We start from the raw sequence: 17,711 nt of genomic DNA, 5'->3' as shown, positions 1-17,711 counted from the left end.
GAAGATTAAGAAACTAGAGGGTAGATTATTTTATGAAATATTAAGGGTCTGAATGCCTTTAGATTCAAGACTCCCTAAATAGTACACAATTACTAAGTCGATTTTTGACAACGAGGCCGCTCTCAAACCTCATTGAGGCAGTTTACATCTATTTTATCTTCCACTGGTACAAACATAAGTCTCTTTAATTGCAATTTGAAAACGGACCAAATCAAATTTCCCGTCCTCGTGGAAGACAGGTTAATCAGTGGGCCAGTCTACCACTTCGGCCCCTGCCCCCTCCTCCCCGATGCTCAGCTCCACAGCTTTATCTTAGGAAGCAAACGACCCAGACAACTGTTACCTCCTCCCCCCGATTTAAGCAATAGACATAATCAATTTATCAGTCCCATCCCTCAGCCGGACTCAGTGCTGACACCCAAATAAAAATGTCTTTTATTTCCCCCCAAGTTTAATTGCAGCGTGCCCATTTTTCAAGCAGGAATATATTTCCATCCCTAGGTGCATTTTCAAGGACCGAGGGATTTCCTTCGGCGAGAACAGGTAAGATGCTGAGAGGTACGGAGGGAGGTGCCGGCGTGGCAGAGTGCCGAGCGGGCTGCTCCCGGCCAGCCTCGCCCGTGGGAGGCTCGTGTTTTCATTTTTCACTTCGCATCCGAACTTACAGCTCAGGTTCTCCGCAGCTGAGAGCTGAGGCACCCCCAGCCCCGCACAGCAAAGGGGACACAAAAGACATTCTCTCCAAGGAGCTCTCCAGCATTTACCCACCCGTCTCATCAACGGGTCCGTGCTTCCATTAGAAACGGACCAAACCCTACCGCACTCCAGCAGACCCTTTCAAAGAGACATTTTATGCTTCAAACATAAAACGGGTCCTTCCTCTTCTTTTATGAAATTCAGTCATACCAGTCACCTCTACAAGAAAGCACCAATGAAGAGGAGAAAAAAGAGAAAGAAAACAAAACAAAACAAAAACCACAACAAACCAAAAAACCCCAACAAGAGCCTGGAGTAGACAGTGACCGAAGACTTCTTTTTTTTTTTTTCCTATAACAGGAAAAGGAGAAACAGCGTCAACAGAGTGTGAAAGTATGGAATGCTTAGTGTAAGGGACACTCACACAAGTCGTTTAAAAAACAGCAACAATCAATTAAAAACGACGATAAAAATCTCTTGGAGTACTTATCAGAAACCAGTTTTATTATTATCCCTTTATTGTAAAAGTGCAAAATTACTCTGTACAAATCCATCATATAAAACCCAGCACTCGGTAAAACAAACAAAATCATATGGATCTCTGAACAGATCGCAGAAGTTACATTCTCCGTGCACCACTAGCATCATGATTCCACCACAGGAACAGTTTGACATGTCACTGTCGGAGAGTGACGGTAAGACCTGCACCACCTGGACAGCGAGCTAGAAAATCACCTTTTAAACCTCGAGCAGGTCACGGATACCCTGTCAGTTCTCAAGATTCAAATAAATTACATAAATAGGAGCGAGGCCGGGCGCCTCTCTGCCAGTGTCCGAGCCGTGCCCCAGCGAGCCCCTCACAAGTCCGGATAGCCGCAGTAATAGACGGCGCTGCTGGCGTCCGACACGGCCGACGAGATGGGAGCCGCGCCCTCGGGCGACGGCAGCGCGGCCGCGTCGTGGCCGCCGAAGGGCAGCGCCAGCTCGGGCTTGCAGGCGAAGCGCAGGTACTGTTCGAACTCGGTGCGGTCCACGTCGCCCAGCAGCTCCTCCGGCGGCAGCTGCTCCAGCTGCTCCCGGCACGGCGCCGTCTCGGGCGGCGGCGACGGCTGCCCCACGGCCCCCGGCGGCGGCAGCGGCGGGCAGCGCCCCGGGCCCGGCGGCTGGCACTGCCCGTAGTACGCGTGCAGCGGCGCCGGGCAGCCCAGCAGCCCCTGAAGCGACCCGCCCGCGCCCAGCGCCTCCCCGGGCGGCAGATGCCGCCGCAGCGACGCGCCCGACGGGCTCTCGGACGCCGCCGCCGCCGGGTACTCGGCGGCCGCCGGGTGCGGGCCGTAGCCGTAGGGCACCAGCGCGCACTCCTCCTGCAGCCCCGCCGCGAAGAAGGGCGCCTCGCTCTCCGCCGCGTCCAGCGGCGACGGGTCCGGCGTCGGCAGGCTGTAGCCGTCGAACGCCGCGCCCAGCGGCGCACAGTCCCGGTAGTGGCCCGCGCCCGCCGCGTAGCCCTGCTCGCCGTACGGCAGTCCCAGGCCCTCCACGCACATCCTGCCACCGCCGCCGGCGACCTCGCTGCCCAGCCCGGGCCCCGCCGCCGCCTCCGCCAGGCCGTGCTGCAGGAAGCCGCTCTCCACCCGCTTCAGGCGCTTCACCTGCTTCCGCCGCCGCGGCCGGTACTTGTAGTTGGGGTGGTCCTGCATGTGTTGCACCCGCAGCCGCTCCGCCTCCTCCACGAACGGACGCTTCTCCGACAGCGACAGCGCCTTCCACGATTTACCTGCACCCACCGGCACCGTCAGACCGCCCGCTCCCCGATCGGCACCCACGCCCGCTCCCCACCACACCGACCCTGCCCGCGCCCCCAGCCCCGCCCGGGCGTGCGCGATCCTCGCTCGCCCTCGGACGCCACCGCCCCCCAGGCACCCCGGCCCGACAGCTCACGCACGGATCCCCCCGCTCGCCGCCCACACCCCGGACCCCGAGGCTGCCCCGGACCCCTCGCTCTCCTGGATCCCCCCAGGGGACCCCGCGCCCGCGCTCACCGAGCATCTTGCTGAGCTCGGCATTGTGCAGGTCCGGGTTCTGCTGCGCCAGCCGCTTGCGCTCGTCCTTCGCCCACACCATGAAGGCGTTCATGGGACGCCGGATCCGCGCCTCGCCCTTGCTCCGGCCACCCGACGGCCCCGACGCCGCCGCGCCGCCCTTCGCCTTCGCCTCCCCCAGCGGGCTCAGCGACTCTGCCCACGGGCACATGGCCGGCATCATGATGGGCAGCGAGCACCGCCCCTGCACCTGGTCGTCGCTGCTGGCGTAGCCCGCATCGGGGCTGCTCATCTCGGGCCGGGACGCGCTGCCCACCGCCGCCAAAGCCAGCAGCTCCGGTCGGCCCACGGGACACGCTCGGCTCTCGGGCCCCGCTCGCTGCTGCCAGAGCCGGCGCCCGGCCCGGCCCTATTTGAGCCGCCGTGCGGCCAATGGCGCGGCGGGGGCGGGCGCGCAGCCGGACGGCGGCCGTGGCCCCCGCGGCGCTGCCCTGCCCTGCCCTGCCCTGCCCTGCCCTGCCCTGCCCTGCCCTCCCCTCCCCTCCCCTCCCCTCCCCTCCCCTCCCCTGCCCTCCCCTGCCCTCCCCTCCCCTGCCCTGCCCTGCACGGCGGCCCCCACGGCTCCTCCCGGCGCGGCGGGTCCCGGCACCTGCGGGGACATCGCGGGCTCCGCCGCGGGCCCCGCTGCCCCCGCTGTCCCCGCGGGACCCGTGCCGGGCGTGCCTCGGGCCACCGGCAGCGCATTCGTGAGCGCCTCCGGCTTCAGCCCTGCCCTCCGCAAGGCCAGAGCAGACCGGCCCCCCGAGGCCGTGCGCTCATGGACATCATTGAGCGGAGGATTTTCATCCTTTAAAGAGGGGAAAGGGACAGACTATTTACAGGTGTGCTGAGATACCCTGTAACACTCTGAGAGGCACAAGCGGCTTGTCCTGCAGGCAGATTTGGGATGTAGCTTTGTAATTAGAAGTCATCATCTGTGCCTCACTCTACTTAGTTGCCCTGTAGTGCTACCTGAACATATTTCCCCTCCTAATTCCATGAAAGAACTCAACTTCTGGGACAGTCGGATGCTGAATCCAGAATAAGGCCTATGATCATATCCTATCTCACTTCTTCATACGCCCTCATAAAGCTATTCAGTGTCTGTCAAAAGCGTAAATATTTCCTGTATGTAGTTGTTATTAATAAGTTGAACTTTGCAGCGCCTGTTTCTTGTGGCATTACACTATCAGGATTTCTCTGATTTGCCCAAATAAATACACTGTAATTGCAAACTCTTGTTTCAGAAATGTCAATCCCTTCAGAACAAACAGAATTCTATCTCAGCACCATTTATGTTGTCATTTGTCATACAAACTAATGTAGAACACGGAGTTTTCACGGACGCTTTGGTTAATATTTGCATTGTTATGTGGTGCTATTAAATGCATCAATGCTTATTTGAGAAACCGCTCACCTTTAAACTGAAGATCAAAGGAGTTTATTTTGTTAAGGACACCTTTGTTTGGGTAGCCACTCTGATCACATAAACCAATATTGTAAGAATCCTCACTGAAATTAAATGAATGAAGCCAGAATAACCATTAACGTATTCTAACATTGAATTTCCTGTTTCACACAACGTAAAACCTGATTCTTTACACTTGACAGACAGATACTTTAAAAGAAGACGATGGCAGTAGCGGACAGGAGCTGCCAGGGACTAACACCGGTGAAGGCAATTTTCGAGTGATTTCTACATTTAGCTTTCTACTCCCCGCTGGTTTTTAGAATTATAAGCAAGCTATATATTTCCAGCATAATAGTATTTAGCCCTGTTGCAAGGAGTCGAAACTATTACCGAAAGACTGATATCTGCCTAAACCAAACCAAAAAAGTTTTAATTTTCTTTTCCTCCGTTCAAACACTCGTGCTAGTCCAACACAGCGGCAGCGATTCAAACAGCCCTGCTTTTCGTCATTATATTACATGCTGTAAAAAGGAGCGGAGGTGAAAGCCGTGGTCCGACATGTATGTATTTAAATTAATCTCAAATTTGTATATAATAACACAATTCTTGCAAAAGTATTATGCACTTATAATTGATTGCAAAACAAATTAACGGGGACACTGCGCTTGCAAAAGCCGACCGTCAGCGCAGAATTGGCGATAACCAACAAGGTTCGTCAGGAATAAAGTGCTTTTTCACTCGCTTTTAGTCCAGCGTTTGGGACGCTACCTTAGGGCATACCTGGGTAAGGCTGGTGTACTAATGGCTTTAGTTTTATGGCTGAGGTTGTGACATTTTCCGACCCGACGTGCCGGGACTCAGAGCCCCCAGTCCCAGGCCGGTTGCCCCGAGACAGGTCACGCACCGACGCACGGCCGATACCCAGAGAAAATTCCGAATTAAACAGAATCAGAACCGTGCTTAAAGAAAACTCATGCGTGAGGAAAGCCTGTGTATTTTGCCCTGCAGATAACAGAATACTCAGCTGAAGGAATAAGCAACGTGACTTCCAAGGAAAACAAAATCCAAGTAGGTAACCACGCGGCGCTCTAATGGAGCCGGTCCGTTTCCATTGATTCCCAGAGCAGCTCCCAGCTCACGCCGCATTACTGACTCGGATAAGACTAACCAACTAGGAGTTTAAACCGTAGGAGAGAGTATAGAGAGTATTACCTTTTTTTAAACTAGTTGATCTTGTTAAAACGCCAAAATTCCCCTTTCACTCTAATTAGCAGAAATATTTTCGTGAGCCAAGATAAAAATCCTGCAGGGGTCTTTACTGAAAAAGTTCAGCGAATAGAGGGACTGCTTGCAAATGAAGCTTGCAGCAATTTTTAGGGCTGTCACTTTCAGCAGAAAAGAAAATGTTTTTCTATATAATGAACATGAGGTAATAAACTAAGCAACTACAGTTGACTTGGTTCGGGAGATTTGTTGAAAACGTTTCTACAGCTCATTGATCCGGGATCAAAGAAAGAAAGGTGTGTTTTGAATCTAAGCCGAGAAAGTAAAAGCTGCCTGGTTTGTACAGAAAATGCTGGCAGTTTGTGGCCCTTCAAGTGCCCTTGGCGTCATAGACAGATTATCCCCCTTCTTTTCTAGCTTTTTGTTTTGACCGTTTGGGTATTTTCGAAGTGTAACTTTAAAACACGCAGCACTGCGCTGCTTCTGAGTCTAGTAGCCCTCTGTGCTTAGATTTCACTTCCCCGCAGCGTTTAATAGGGAGCTTCTTCGGACGCTCCTGAAACCTTCGTGGTCGCACGACTTCTGGGGTCATTCGTTAACTTTCCCAACCTAACAGTGCCACTGAGAGTTCATCCTTCTGATTTATTGACCTTTTAAACCCGCCGGTACACAGCGCGGGGGCGCGGAGTGGGGATCCTCCGGCGAGAGATGTGTTTCTATTTCAGGTCCATTACAGAATGCGGTGTTGGAAGTGGTGCTCCCAGCGTTATCACAGCCGACCACAAATGCCACATGAAAAGCAGCAAACATCCGGAGGGTTTCCTGCAAATCGAGCAGTTTCCCAAGACAAGAGCCTTTTTTTCCCTAAACGTGTATTTAAAGGCAACACACTTTGCCACTTTAGAGCGATTCAAAACTACTAAATGAAAGCAGCCGAGCCCGACAGCGCTACATAGTGCAAGAAATCTTCCCGAATGAAGACGTTCTGGGGCTTTGCGTTAGGAAAGTGAATGTATTGAAAAGGCCCTGGTCAGGAAGGACCCACTATTGAATGGGAAAAATCAAAACCCAGAAAATTAAAAATATCCCTTTCAGAAACTCTAACTATGGAAACACCATTAACTGCTTTACAGCGAAGTAATAGTCCCCATCATCTAGAAAGTTACTGCTTCGCCTGCCTCACTTTAATCTGCAAGTTGCTTTCCAGCAAATGCTCGCAGACCTGAGGAAAGCTCGAGGCTCTCGGCTGCCCTCAGCATCCGAAGTGGAGCCTCTTGGCTGGAATCACGTCCCGCCGCCCGGGCTCGGGGACGGGCAATTGGCCGTGGGACAGCACGGCCTCGCACAGCGAGCTCCCTGCATCCCTGCGCGGCCGCTTAGGGGGTGCTCAGCAGCCGTGTGCCCGCATTTTAGGACTGAAGGGAGTCCGGCGGGGGGAGCGGGACGTGCATGACTCCCACTCCGAGGTAAGAGCGCTTTCGCCTTCCTCCTTTCGGACGCGAGCCAGCTCCCCCCGGGTGATGTGCAGGCTGGGGCGAGGCTCGAATCCCGCTGCTGCCCCGCTCGGCCCTTTCCCCCGGCGCTCCCGCTGGCTCCCCCTCGGGACAGCCCGCTCTCCCGCAGCCCCTGGATGCTCGGTTGAAGCGGGGTGTCTGAAAGGGGCTGGAGAGAAATGTCATGCGTTTATCTACACGGGGGACACGCACCTCTCCCCAGGGTAGTGCAGGGATTGCGGTGTTTCCCTTTGGGCAGGCTCAGCCCTGGGTCTGGAGAACACACAGGAGGAAGGAGAGCGGTGGACTACCGTCCCATTTCTCTCATCTTTTTTTCCTCGGGGCTAGGAAACATTCTTTATACACATACATAAACATGTATCTTGCCATCCATCGCTCTTTCACCTACGTAGTGCCGTGTACCATGCCCGTGGCACTGCAGCGAAGGACGGGCAGAAAACTTCCACGTCTGAAGGAAATGGCTTTCCAATGAAGTTATCGAACGTTAATGGTGAATTCGGATGCTACACGTCCAGGAGGACCTGCAGTGCAGGAGAGAACCCGGACCATGGTTGCTCCTAGGAAGGGGTTAACTCTCGCCGGCGGGGCTCGCTCTAACGCGCCTGTACCGCCTTCCCTGCCCCCGTCTGAAGGCAGAAACCAAATGTCTGGGAACCAGTGGGAAGGGACATGGCACGAGTGCTGGGTACTTCTGTAATACCTCTTCCAGGCAGACGATATGTGGACCCAAACAAAGTTTGAATGACACTGAAATGACATTATTTTCATGAAGAAAGCATAGAAGTGTCACTTTTCTCAATCTGCTAACTGCATAATCTAGACCTAAGTCTCATCACCCTTCATAGTAATAAATTTACATACTCCTTTAATATAAAGATAAATTAACGAAACTAATATCACAGACCTGTTGCGTGTTCCTCTGTAAAATAAAATGTAAACAGTTTGATTACACGAGTTTTCAGCTTCATTCTGGTTTCGGTGCCCTTTCATTTGAGAATGAGTTGCATAGTACTGAACATGAAGTACTGAACATGTACTGTACATGTACTGTACATGAAGCAGCACAGTAGCTGACACCACTTAGAATCCTCCTACACTTGAATTTCCAAGAACAGAACTCCTGTTACTTTTAATACATAAGTATATACAACTAATTAAATAAGAAATAAAGGGGGGGGGGGGGGGGGGGAAGGAAAACTCTCTACAATGCTGGATTCACTCCAAAAGTTCAGGGATCTGATCTGACCTAGACACTTTGGCCCAGCCTCTGTATTTATGCTGGTTTTATGTCAGTGGAGCTACGGCTAACTTGTTCTACTGTAAGATTTACTCTGACATGCTAGATACTAAAGTGATGGACTAGTCAAGGACAAGCCATGTAACTGTAGAATTAAAAAGCTGACTCCAGTTACACTGAAGTGCAAAATTTTTTTTCACCATCATCACTCAGCTCCTAGAATACCCCTAATAAGGCCAGAAGACTGAATATCATAGATATTCTCTAGAAGGTGGGTTTTACACTGCATATAATGCTATTGCAGTCTTGTAAAACATATCTATACATTGCTTTTTTTTAGGAGGCTGTTGGAATCTGAAAACGGCATGCAGCAGTATTTTACAGTAATTTCAGAAGGTGAAGTTCTTTGTCCTTAGCCAGAATGAAAGTGTTTCATTATACAATGAGAAAGGAGCTGGGCTTGGAACTGGGCAGTTACTTCCAACATGCCAATTACTTATGGTCACAGAAGAGATGATCAGTGATCTTAGCATAGGGAAATAATCTTATGCTAGCTGTTTATCAGAAGTAAGATAGAAGTATTAATAAAAATTCTAAATTAAGACTAAATCCAAATGTCAACATCTTCCCATCTGCAGTTCTGATGGATCAGCAGTGATGAACAGGTAGGTTCAGACAGAAATGATGAGAGGTTTTAGATCCTCAACAGCACTAAAGATGGATAAAACTTTTTTCCAAAGTGGAAAATATGATACATTTACTTTAAAATAAATTAATAATCCCTGAAATTAGAAGCAATGTTAAGTTTGTTTAAAAATGGCTGTTCTTTTACCTGACCAAAATTCTCTGTAACCAAAACATAGGAATACAAAATTTGATATTGTTTAGCAAATTAAAAAAGCCAAATTGTTTAAGGTTTTAATTTTTAAATGTGTCCAATGGAAACATTCTGGATTTTCATCATATCTCTGCAATTACATTCAGTGACTACGTGTACAAGAGATGACACTTTCTATTTAGTTAGATGAACTACAGAAAGAAAAGCACCTCATCAGACAGTTGGAAGGTGTTAAAAATTAGTTTGATTTCATTTCTTGATAGCTGCAGCTATTTTGTTTTATGACATTTGTTTTCTTTGAGCACTTTTAATGGAGAAAATGTTCATATTCATTATTTTCTTATTAGTTTGTTAATGTTAATTAAAATTCCAATTAGGTTCAATTCAAATATAATTGAAAGTTGCAGATTATAAGAAAAAGATATCTGTACATCTTCCAAATCCAAAACATCAATCTGATCCTAACACTACCACACTCACAGTACTTTCACTGACACACATCTGCTTTCTCTGCTGGGCACAATGAAGTCTACAATTTCTCTGCCTAGAACAATTAATACTCAGTATTCTGAACACCTTTGACAACCACTGATCTGTGAGAGAGAAGAAAACATGGCATCATGCCTGGCACAACAAGTAATAACCTAAAAAAGACAGCTAAGCTTCACAAACCTTCAAGCTAAGATGAGCAATGCAAGTGGGTGATTTTTTGATCCAACCATTATTTCCTGGGCTTGAGGTGTGTTCAGAATTACCGGGCTGCAGTTCAGCAGTCACACCTATTTCACTTGCCTGGCCTACTTCTGTTTGAATGAAACCCAAGGCTGAAAGTCCCCTTCCCTCCTGCTTTGTCCCCTTAACATCACCTTTTTATCTTCACAACACCCTTTGAAGGGTATTTACTGAAAGGATGAGAGAGAGGTTATCACACAGAACTGAAAACTTAAAAAAAGAGGACCAGGAATTTCAATAAACTTTCTCTGTAGCTAGATCAAGGACTAGAGAGCCTCACTCCTACTGCAAACAACCTGCAAGATCTAAGACAATTTCTACCCAGCTATCTCCAGTTTAACTGTTCCATTAAGATAGGATGCCTGTTTAACTGAGTTCTAGATGTAAGTTACATGAACATTCAATTTAGAAACTTTGCTTCAATGACAAATCTAATGGCCTTTCCAGTTTTTAAAAAATGAGTCAAGTCTTGTGGACAGTTTGTGTAGGACTAGATGTACAGTGTCAACAGACCTCTACCATCACAGGCTGGAAAGGTTTGAATTGAAGAAGCAAGGTAGATTACTAGACAACTTTAATTTCTGGGTTTACATGTGTATAAATGCACTTGCTACTAAAGGACTGCATATACATGCTTCTTTGATTCACACCAGCATCCTGCAAAAAGTAAAGGTAGTAAGTCACTCAGCACAGGATACAAGGAAAAATACCTAAGAAATATTAACCAACTACAAAGGCCAGAGCTGGAACTGAAGCACAACAAAATTATCTGACACAATTATAATACCTAACATTCGGCAGGCATCTCTTTGCAGCAGTCTCTTAACCTTCCCTCCCAGATTGTGAAAAGTTGCAAGATTTGTATTGCAAGCCCTCTGTTACTGCAGCAAATGAAGATGAGGAGTGTTGACAGTTGCTAGGAACACATTATATGTCAGTACATGCAGGTCTCAAGCACTATGACAGCAGCATTTGAAAATAAAATCTGAACTAAGAAAATGCAAAATAACAAGGTAATTCAGTTGACAACCACTCAACTACTCACCAGAGGGAGCCCATTTTCCCCAAAAGCCAACATTTGTAGTCCAGTCAAGCTGCTGGGGCCTCAGAAACACCCCATTAAAAACTCTACAGCTGCTGGGAGGAGTAGCTGCCTGCAAAGGGAGTCACATGTGCATAGGGTGAACAGGAAAGGACAGAGTGTAAAGGATTTTTTGTAGCTGCTTGATTAGTACTTTCTTCAGCACAAAATGTTCTTCACTGAAGAAGTTAGACTACATTAGACTTCCAAGTGGAATGTGTCTGAGAGAAACCAATCATGTATCTGCAGCACGTCACTGACAGAGGTAAACATATTTTACTGTCCCAGGTAGGCTTCTTGTTACTGTTTGCTAGACTGTATTTGTGATATATTGCCATTGAATACTTTAAGCCAGGTTCTTGCAAGAGAAGTATTGTTTTTTCAATAGTTTTATTTTTTTTTTTCAAAGAAAGACCCCTCTCACTTTACCTTTCATCAAAGGGAGGATCAGCCTTCTAATATATTAGTGCATCCCATACATTCTTTAAAGTCCAAATGAAAAGCTTAACAATATAATTTACATATCAACTAAGCACAGAATTGTGTCTGAGCTCATAGCTAACATTGGAACATGTCCTGCTCAGGAAGGACCTGCAGCTGCTTCCAGGGCCAAACTGTGTGTGCACACAATACTTGGAACAGGGCATGATACAGAGGTCCCTTGGCAGCTTTCAGAACCTGGCAGAGCTGTAAAAGTGGGTTTATTGGGTGGTTTGGTTTTTTGGTTTGGGTTTTTGTTTGGCTTTTGGTTTTTTTTTACTCTTTGGCCAGGTAAACACAAGATTTATTTAGCAGCAAAACTCCCCTGCTGCCTATCTAAACAGGAAAATCTTGCTAGTGAAGACATAGTTACATCAGCAAGCATGCGCTTCTGGCACGAGAAGATTATCTACACTTTCATACCTTCTGATATCTCTCCTTTTTTTTTTTTTCCTACAATACCATGAAATATTAATAAGTTACTACTTTTGCTTTTGGAGTCTTCTGTGTTCATGTTTGTTTCCTAATTACTGATTAATATATTTCCTCAGCACTTTTCACAGGTACTGTGAGGCAGCAATCATTAGATGCCACAGCACAGACCTGAACTACTGATAAGTAAAAATCAAGCTGCATTGATTATTTTCCTTCCATGGAAGACATATTTGTTGGTGCAGTCACTTAAAACATTTCCCTTTCATGTTTTCAATTAGTGCAACCACACTTTTTTGCCACTTGTCAGACTAATTCCATAGCAAAATCCAAGCAACAAGAATTTGATCTGTGTAAGTAATTATACTATATAAGTTGCTAATTAATAGATGTACAATTATTTTTTAAAAATAAAATTTTAAAAATTTTTATAAACAAATTCTCAGAATTTTCTTTGCAGTCTGTAGCTTCAGAAACATCCTGAAATACCGTCAACGGATTTTTATTTAAAGGTGTGATTGCAGAACTCAGGCTGGATTTATCACCTGTTTTTGGAAAGGTTCCACATTAATGGGGACTCACTGGTCCATCATAGATACTGAATCTCAACACAGCACTGGCCAGACACCAGCCTACCAGAACTTCACTTTACAGCAGCACCAAGTTGATCTGAAGTTTGAAAAAGAAGATAAAGATATTCACAAACTCAATTACATACAGGAATGAATATGGAATCTGGGGAATCCCTTTGTCAGGTGCGCATAGCTTCATGGCTCAGAAGAGCTCTTAGTGGCAAACACACACAGAAGAGTAAAATATTCAACAGGCAATCTTTACAATAAAGAATTACATTACAGATCATTTGGTGGTATGATTACTGACTTTATCCATGTCTTTTTAAACCACAGTCTTTTGCATCACTGGCTCAAGGTGAATTTTCAAATTTCCTGTTTCAAAATTTCCTTGAACAAAAGCAACTACTTCTGCTCATAGTTACTGGTTAGTGATTAGTAAGCATAAATTATTATTCAAAGAGAAAAATTACTCAAAACCATTTTTCCTTTGCTAGTGATTTTCAATAAAATAGAAATTCAAGAAATATGTATTTGAAAACAGGTAGATTGTGATACATGTTCACATGCTGTCTGATACAGAAGCAGAAAATTGCCTGCAGAGCCTTTGCAGAAGTACTTTCCCAGCTTACTACAGGGGCACTTTCACATGTTGAATTGATTGGAATAAAATCATAGTGACCAGAAGAGGTATAGGACTTGCATTTTTTCTTATAGTACTTTAGAAAAAAATTAGCAGGGTTTTAAATATAGTGCTACAAGCAGTGAGTGTTTAGATAGCTGTAATGACACAGCTTACAGAAACTGCAAATGTAATACTGAAGTATACAGATGTCCAAGATGTATACTTAATTAGGGTTAAAACAAACCTTTTGTTATAAAGACAAGGACACATATTGCTTATTGTTTGCTGCTTTCATAAATGAGATCATTGCTCTTTTTTACCCACACAACAAGAGTTTATAGGTTCACATATATTTAATGTGATTTCATGCACAGAATAGCCAGGCATTGAAGTAATTATTTATATAATTGTATGTCAGAATCTATCCAACAATACTGAAATAAGAGGTGAGTAGAAAGACACATTTGTATGAAAAAATTTGAGAGATACTGTGAAAAAATAGTTTTCATCTCTACAAATACCAGTGATATAAATTAGTAATTAATTAATTAAATATATTTTAACAGAAAGAATTTAAATCATAATGTGAATTAAATACAGTACTTGGCACCAGAAGGAATTTGGACATACCACTGGGAAGATCACAAAGAGTTCAAGGTTGCATTTTAAATTTCCAGCCAGAATCAATATATCCTAGTTGTTTTATGAGTGTAATATGTTCACTAGGAAAAAAAATCTTTCAAGAACTAATTATTATCCAATTCTCTGGTAAAAGTAATTAAAAAGTGATAACCAGCTTGAATCTTACAAGAAGGGTTGGAGGTGAGGTTAACAGTATTAAGATGATTCTCCAGAAAGTAACAAATAAAAATCAATTATATAAATTCCACAGCAACAAACTATTAAAAAACCCAAAGTTCTTGATTTCAAATGCTTAAGTGCTTTTTCTGGTGTACCTAAGAGGCAGAGCTCTGGTCCCACCTCAGTTCCATGGAATAACTGCAAGTATAACTGAAAAATGGTTCAGGAAGAAAGAAGCTGATTCCTACCATTTCAGAAGATTTTCAAGGGTCTACAACTGAGCAGAACACAGTCATAGAAGCAGCTGCAGTTTCAACCCTTGGACACAAGCTAAATTTCCATTATATTAAGAATTAGAGCAAGACTAACGAGATACAACACTCCTTGAGAATTCCTATGTGACAGAAGCACTAGATGATCAACTAATTGTGGTGTTTATCAGGCCTCTGCTTATTGCTCTTCCCTTATAACTAAGACCATTCTGAAACAAAGGGTTCGTGTCTTTTATTTCTAACCCAATTTCTTTTTAATATCATCCCACTCCAAAGGGCATTTTAATACTATTTTTTACCCAACAAATGCTTTACAAAGATATGGCAGCATTACTAACACTGTTCTGGACCTTTGGGAATTCAGGACAAACAAATGTTCTAGCTAACTTGTCCAGAGTTACAAGAGAGCAGAAGGCAGCCTCTGTGCCTCTCCCTTTCTCTTCTCCAATTTTAAGCATAGTTCCATGCTGAACTTAAAGGGACTGGCTTTAGACTCCCTTTCTCCCACATTCCTGTTAAAACTCTGGCAGAATCAGAGCATCATTAAGAGTCTTCAGCAGATTTGTCTTTGGTAGGGTGCCTAGTCAAGTATTGTCAATAACAGATTGATTACAGTCAATAGGGAAAAGGGTAAATCAATGGTCTAAAATAAACTGAATCATGAGGAACCCAAACCTTCACTTCTACTGTGCATCCCATGAGCTGTTCTGGAAGTGCAGCTTAACTCCACTTTCATTAAAGCTTAATTACTTTTTTTGGTATTGAGGCTAGAAAACTATAAAGTTGCAAACAATGCACATGGAGCAAAGATGACATTATATTTTATATATACACTATAGGATATAAACCATTATATACTGCATACTACATTTGACTACATAACCAGTACCAGTGTACTTATTTTTTCCATTATTTTCACTGCAAACACACAATGGCAAGCTGAAGACTGATCTTAAAATTGTACCAACTTCTCTAATTACAAGGAAAGCAAACTGGCAAATAATGAATAGTCAGCTAGCTTTTTATAGTTCCTCTACTGCTGTTTAAGTACTGCTGACTAAGTATGGGTAAAATTCCAATTTAGATAATTTCTTATGGCTCTTTATAGTTTTGTTTACACAGTGTATTTGTACTGCCTTATTTCAGGCCCTTAACTAAGGATAAAGATAAGTAAGAAGAACCCCCAAGAAAAAAAATGTGGGTTTTTTTATTGTTGTTGTTTGTTTGTTGTTTTTTTTCTTAATTTTGCATTTTTAAGTTCTGGGTAATTCCAGCTGTAAATTACTAAACTACAGCTATACCCCCATTCCAAACAACAGCTACATACAACTGCACATAAAGGTTCCTTTATATATAATTTGCTTAGAAATTTTGAGTCCTTCCTCTAATTATGTATAGTCATTATAAATACACATGTTGTTTGCCCTAAGTTTCATAGATATCTTTTTTCCTCTGTAGCAAAACTTACACAGAGAAGAATTTCAATGGTAATTTTTAATATGTATTTTCTTTGCAAAACAAAAGTCAGAGATTGTTTATCAGTGGTTCAGTATCAAAATGGAAGGATTTCTAGACTGAAGTTTTATATGGATCAACCAGTTGAAAAAATAAACTCTTTCCCAAGCTGATTGAAGATGGTATATATTTATTAAACTTACAAACTTACAGAAAGTGAGGAGGGCCATAAAGAAATTTCAAGAACACGACTAATTAAAATAATCTTGAAATTTACACAAATGGCCTAAGCATAGTAAGGCGATACTCAATATGAACAAATTCAAGGTATTTTAGTAAGGCTGGAATAATCTATATTAAAGTTGAGGAATTTAAAAGCGAGGAACAATAACAAAGAAAAAAGTCTTGAGGGGTAATTGTAGATGGCAGGTGAACACCAGTCAAGAATATCATGCTGCTGAAAGGAAAAGAAAGAGGAAAAATCCCACCCCACCAGGCTATGCACTCTACAGCCTGTGAAGCAACCTTCAAAAAGACAAAATAAGAGTTTTCACCTCCCTAGACAGCTGATTCAGTTTAGGTTAACAACCATTGAGGATAGGACAGAAAATCATTACACAGTTAACCTGCATTAAGAAAAGTCACAGGGAAGTGTGTGAATATGCTGCCTATGGATAAAGCATTCCAGTATTTATAAACAGACATCAAATGCATTTTAAAATCAGGCTGGCAAATATCTGTTTAAAATGGCACACCTACAAGTGATTTTGTTTCAGGTCACAGAACCACCGAATGGTTGAGGCTGGATGGAGCCTCTGGAAGTCATCTGGTCCAACCCTCCTGCTTGAGCAGAGCCACCAGAGCAGAGCCAGTGGTCCAGGAGTGAGGGGGAAGACTAGTCAGCCCCTAAAGTTCCTTCCAGCCTTAAGTTTTCTGAATGAAATGAAAAATTATGCTAATATTTATCTTTGACTTTAGAACTTGAGAATTTATCTTCATTTATATGTATATCCTTATTTTACCGTTTCAATATCATAATACAGCCTTGCTCATTTAGGGATTGGGAAAGGAACATTCCAAAATAAAATAAGATAAATAGATTTTATACCCAGGAATTATGAAAACAATCTGTTGGCAGTATTCCCCTTGAGAAAATGCTGTAACTGTCCAGTTCTGATTTTGCATTGCATGCTCAGATCATGCTGCTTCTTCCTGGTTTAATTTTCAGCCTCATGCATAATGTACATTAGTCCCATTCGTCAGTCTTGCAATGAAAATAAAAGGCAGATTTTCCAGTCAGCTTTGATATCAATTGTCTCATGAGGTGTTTAATATTTCCAGTGAGCAGAACAGAGTAAATCTTTTGCACGCAATTGTTACTAATTACTCATACAAAGCTGTGAAAAACTAGTATTTAAAATTATATGTGCTACACAAAGTAAGCATATTCTGAAAACTTTATTTTTCAAATGTGTTTCAAGATATTTTTTTAACTTAAATGTTGAAGTTTAAAAAGTTAAAATCAATCCTCAAATGCGGAAAGAGAAAATGACAGAAATATCTTTTAAGGAAACACACAATTTCTTCCTCCCATTTAATAATTCAGAATCATATAAGTTTAGTTTTGACCTTGCAATTTATATGTAAGTACATGACAGATCACAGGTAAGTAACATCTCTGTAAGCATCTCTATCCTACCGTAGTTTAGTTTTAAGATACCCAGCTACATCCTAGAATACCTTTCCTAAATAATCTCCAGAAGGTAAATACTTAAGACAATAGCAAATGAGGGGTGAGTGAATGTAAGAACATCAAAGGTTCTTTGAGGGAGCTGGCCCACAAGAGAAGCTTTGAACCCAGGTTAAAATGTCACAGGGTGCTACCTGAGCACTGCATTTATCAATTTAATTCCTTCAGAATCAACAAATAAACTTTGTGACAGAGATAAAGAAAATTTAAACCCGTATTTCTTAAAGCTGTCTTTGAAGTTACCTTATACCTTAATGTATAACTACCATTTTAGATACACATTTTAGAACAGTTTAAAAAAAAAATTCTCAGCAAAGATGCAATCATATTGAGTCACAGACACAGCACCTCCCAAAAAAGCCTGATTACCATCAAATAGTAAAATAACAGTAAAACTAGTTTTCATGTTGTTAAGAATTTTGGGAAATAGGTACCATTTTTCTGCTCAAGTACTCTATACAAGATGAACGGCCACAGATGTAAAATACAGAACACTAATGAAGTAAATAACAG

At 43.7% G+C, this 17,711-nt stretch overlaps 1 protein-coding gene across 1 annotated transcript; it reads right to left on the bottom strand.

The window, feature by feature from the left end:
• Positions 1-1,553: 1,553 nt before the first annotated feature.
• Positions 1,554-3,027, bottom strand: LOC134049365 (transcription factor SOX-17-like). Its single transcript, XM_062501751.1, has 2 exons — positions 2,736-3,027; positions 1,554-2,470 (listed from the first exon to the last, which is right to left on the bottom strand). Exons 1-2 carry the CDS (start codon positions 3,025-3,027, stop codon positions 1,554-1,556), a joined length of 1,209 nt encoding a protein of 402 aa, XP_062357735.1.
• Positions 3,028-17,711: the final 14,684 nt, after the last annotated feature.

Source organism: Cinclus cinclus, chromosome 1 (assembly GCF_963662255.1).
Source record: "Cinclus cinclus chromosome 1, bCinCin1.1, whole genome shotgun sequence".
Lineage (NCBI taxonomy): Eukaryota > Metazoa > Chordata > Aves > Passeriformes > Cinclidae > Cinclus > Cinclus cinclus.
Note: the sequence above shows the minus strand (reverse complement) of the source record. Positions and strands in the feature narration are given on the sequence as shown.

Coding starts and splice junctions, on each gene's coding strand:
- LOC134049365 (XM_062501751.1), bottom strand. CDS start 3,027: ATGAGCAGCCCCGATGCGGGCTACGCCAGCAGCGACGACCAGGTGCAG. Junction 2,471..2,735: donor CGAGCTCAGCAAGATGCTCG/GTGAGCGCGGGC, acceptor CGGTGGGTGCAG/GTAAATCGTGGAAGGCGCTG.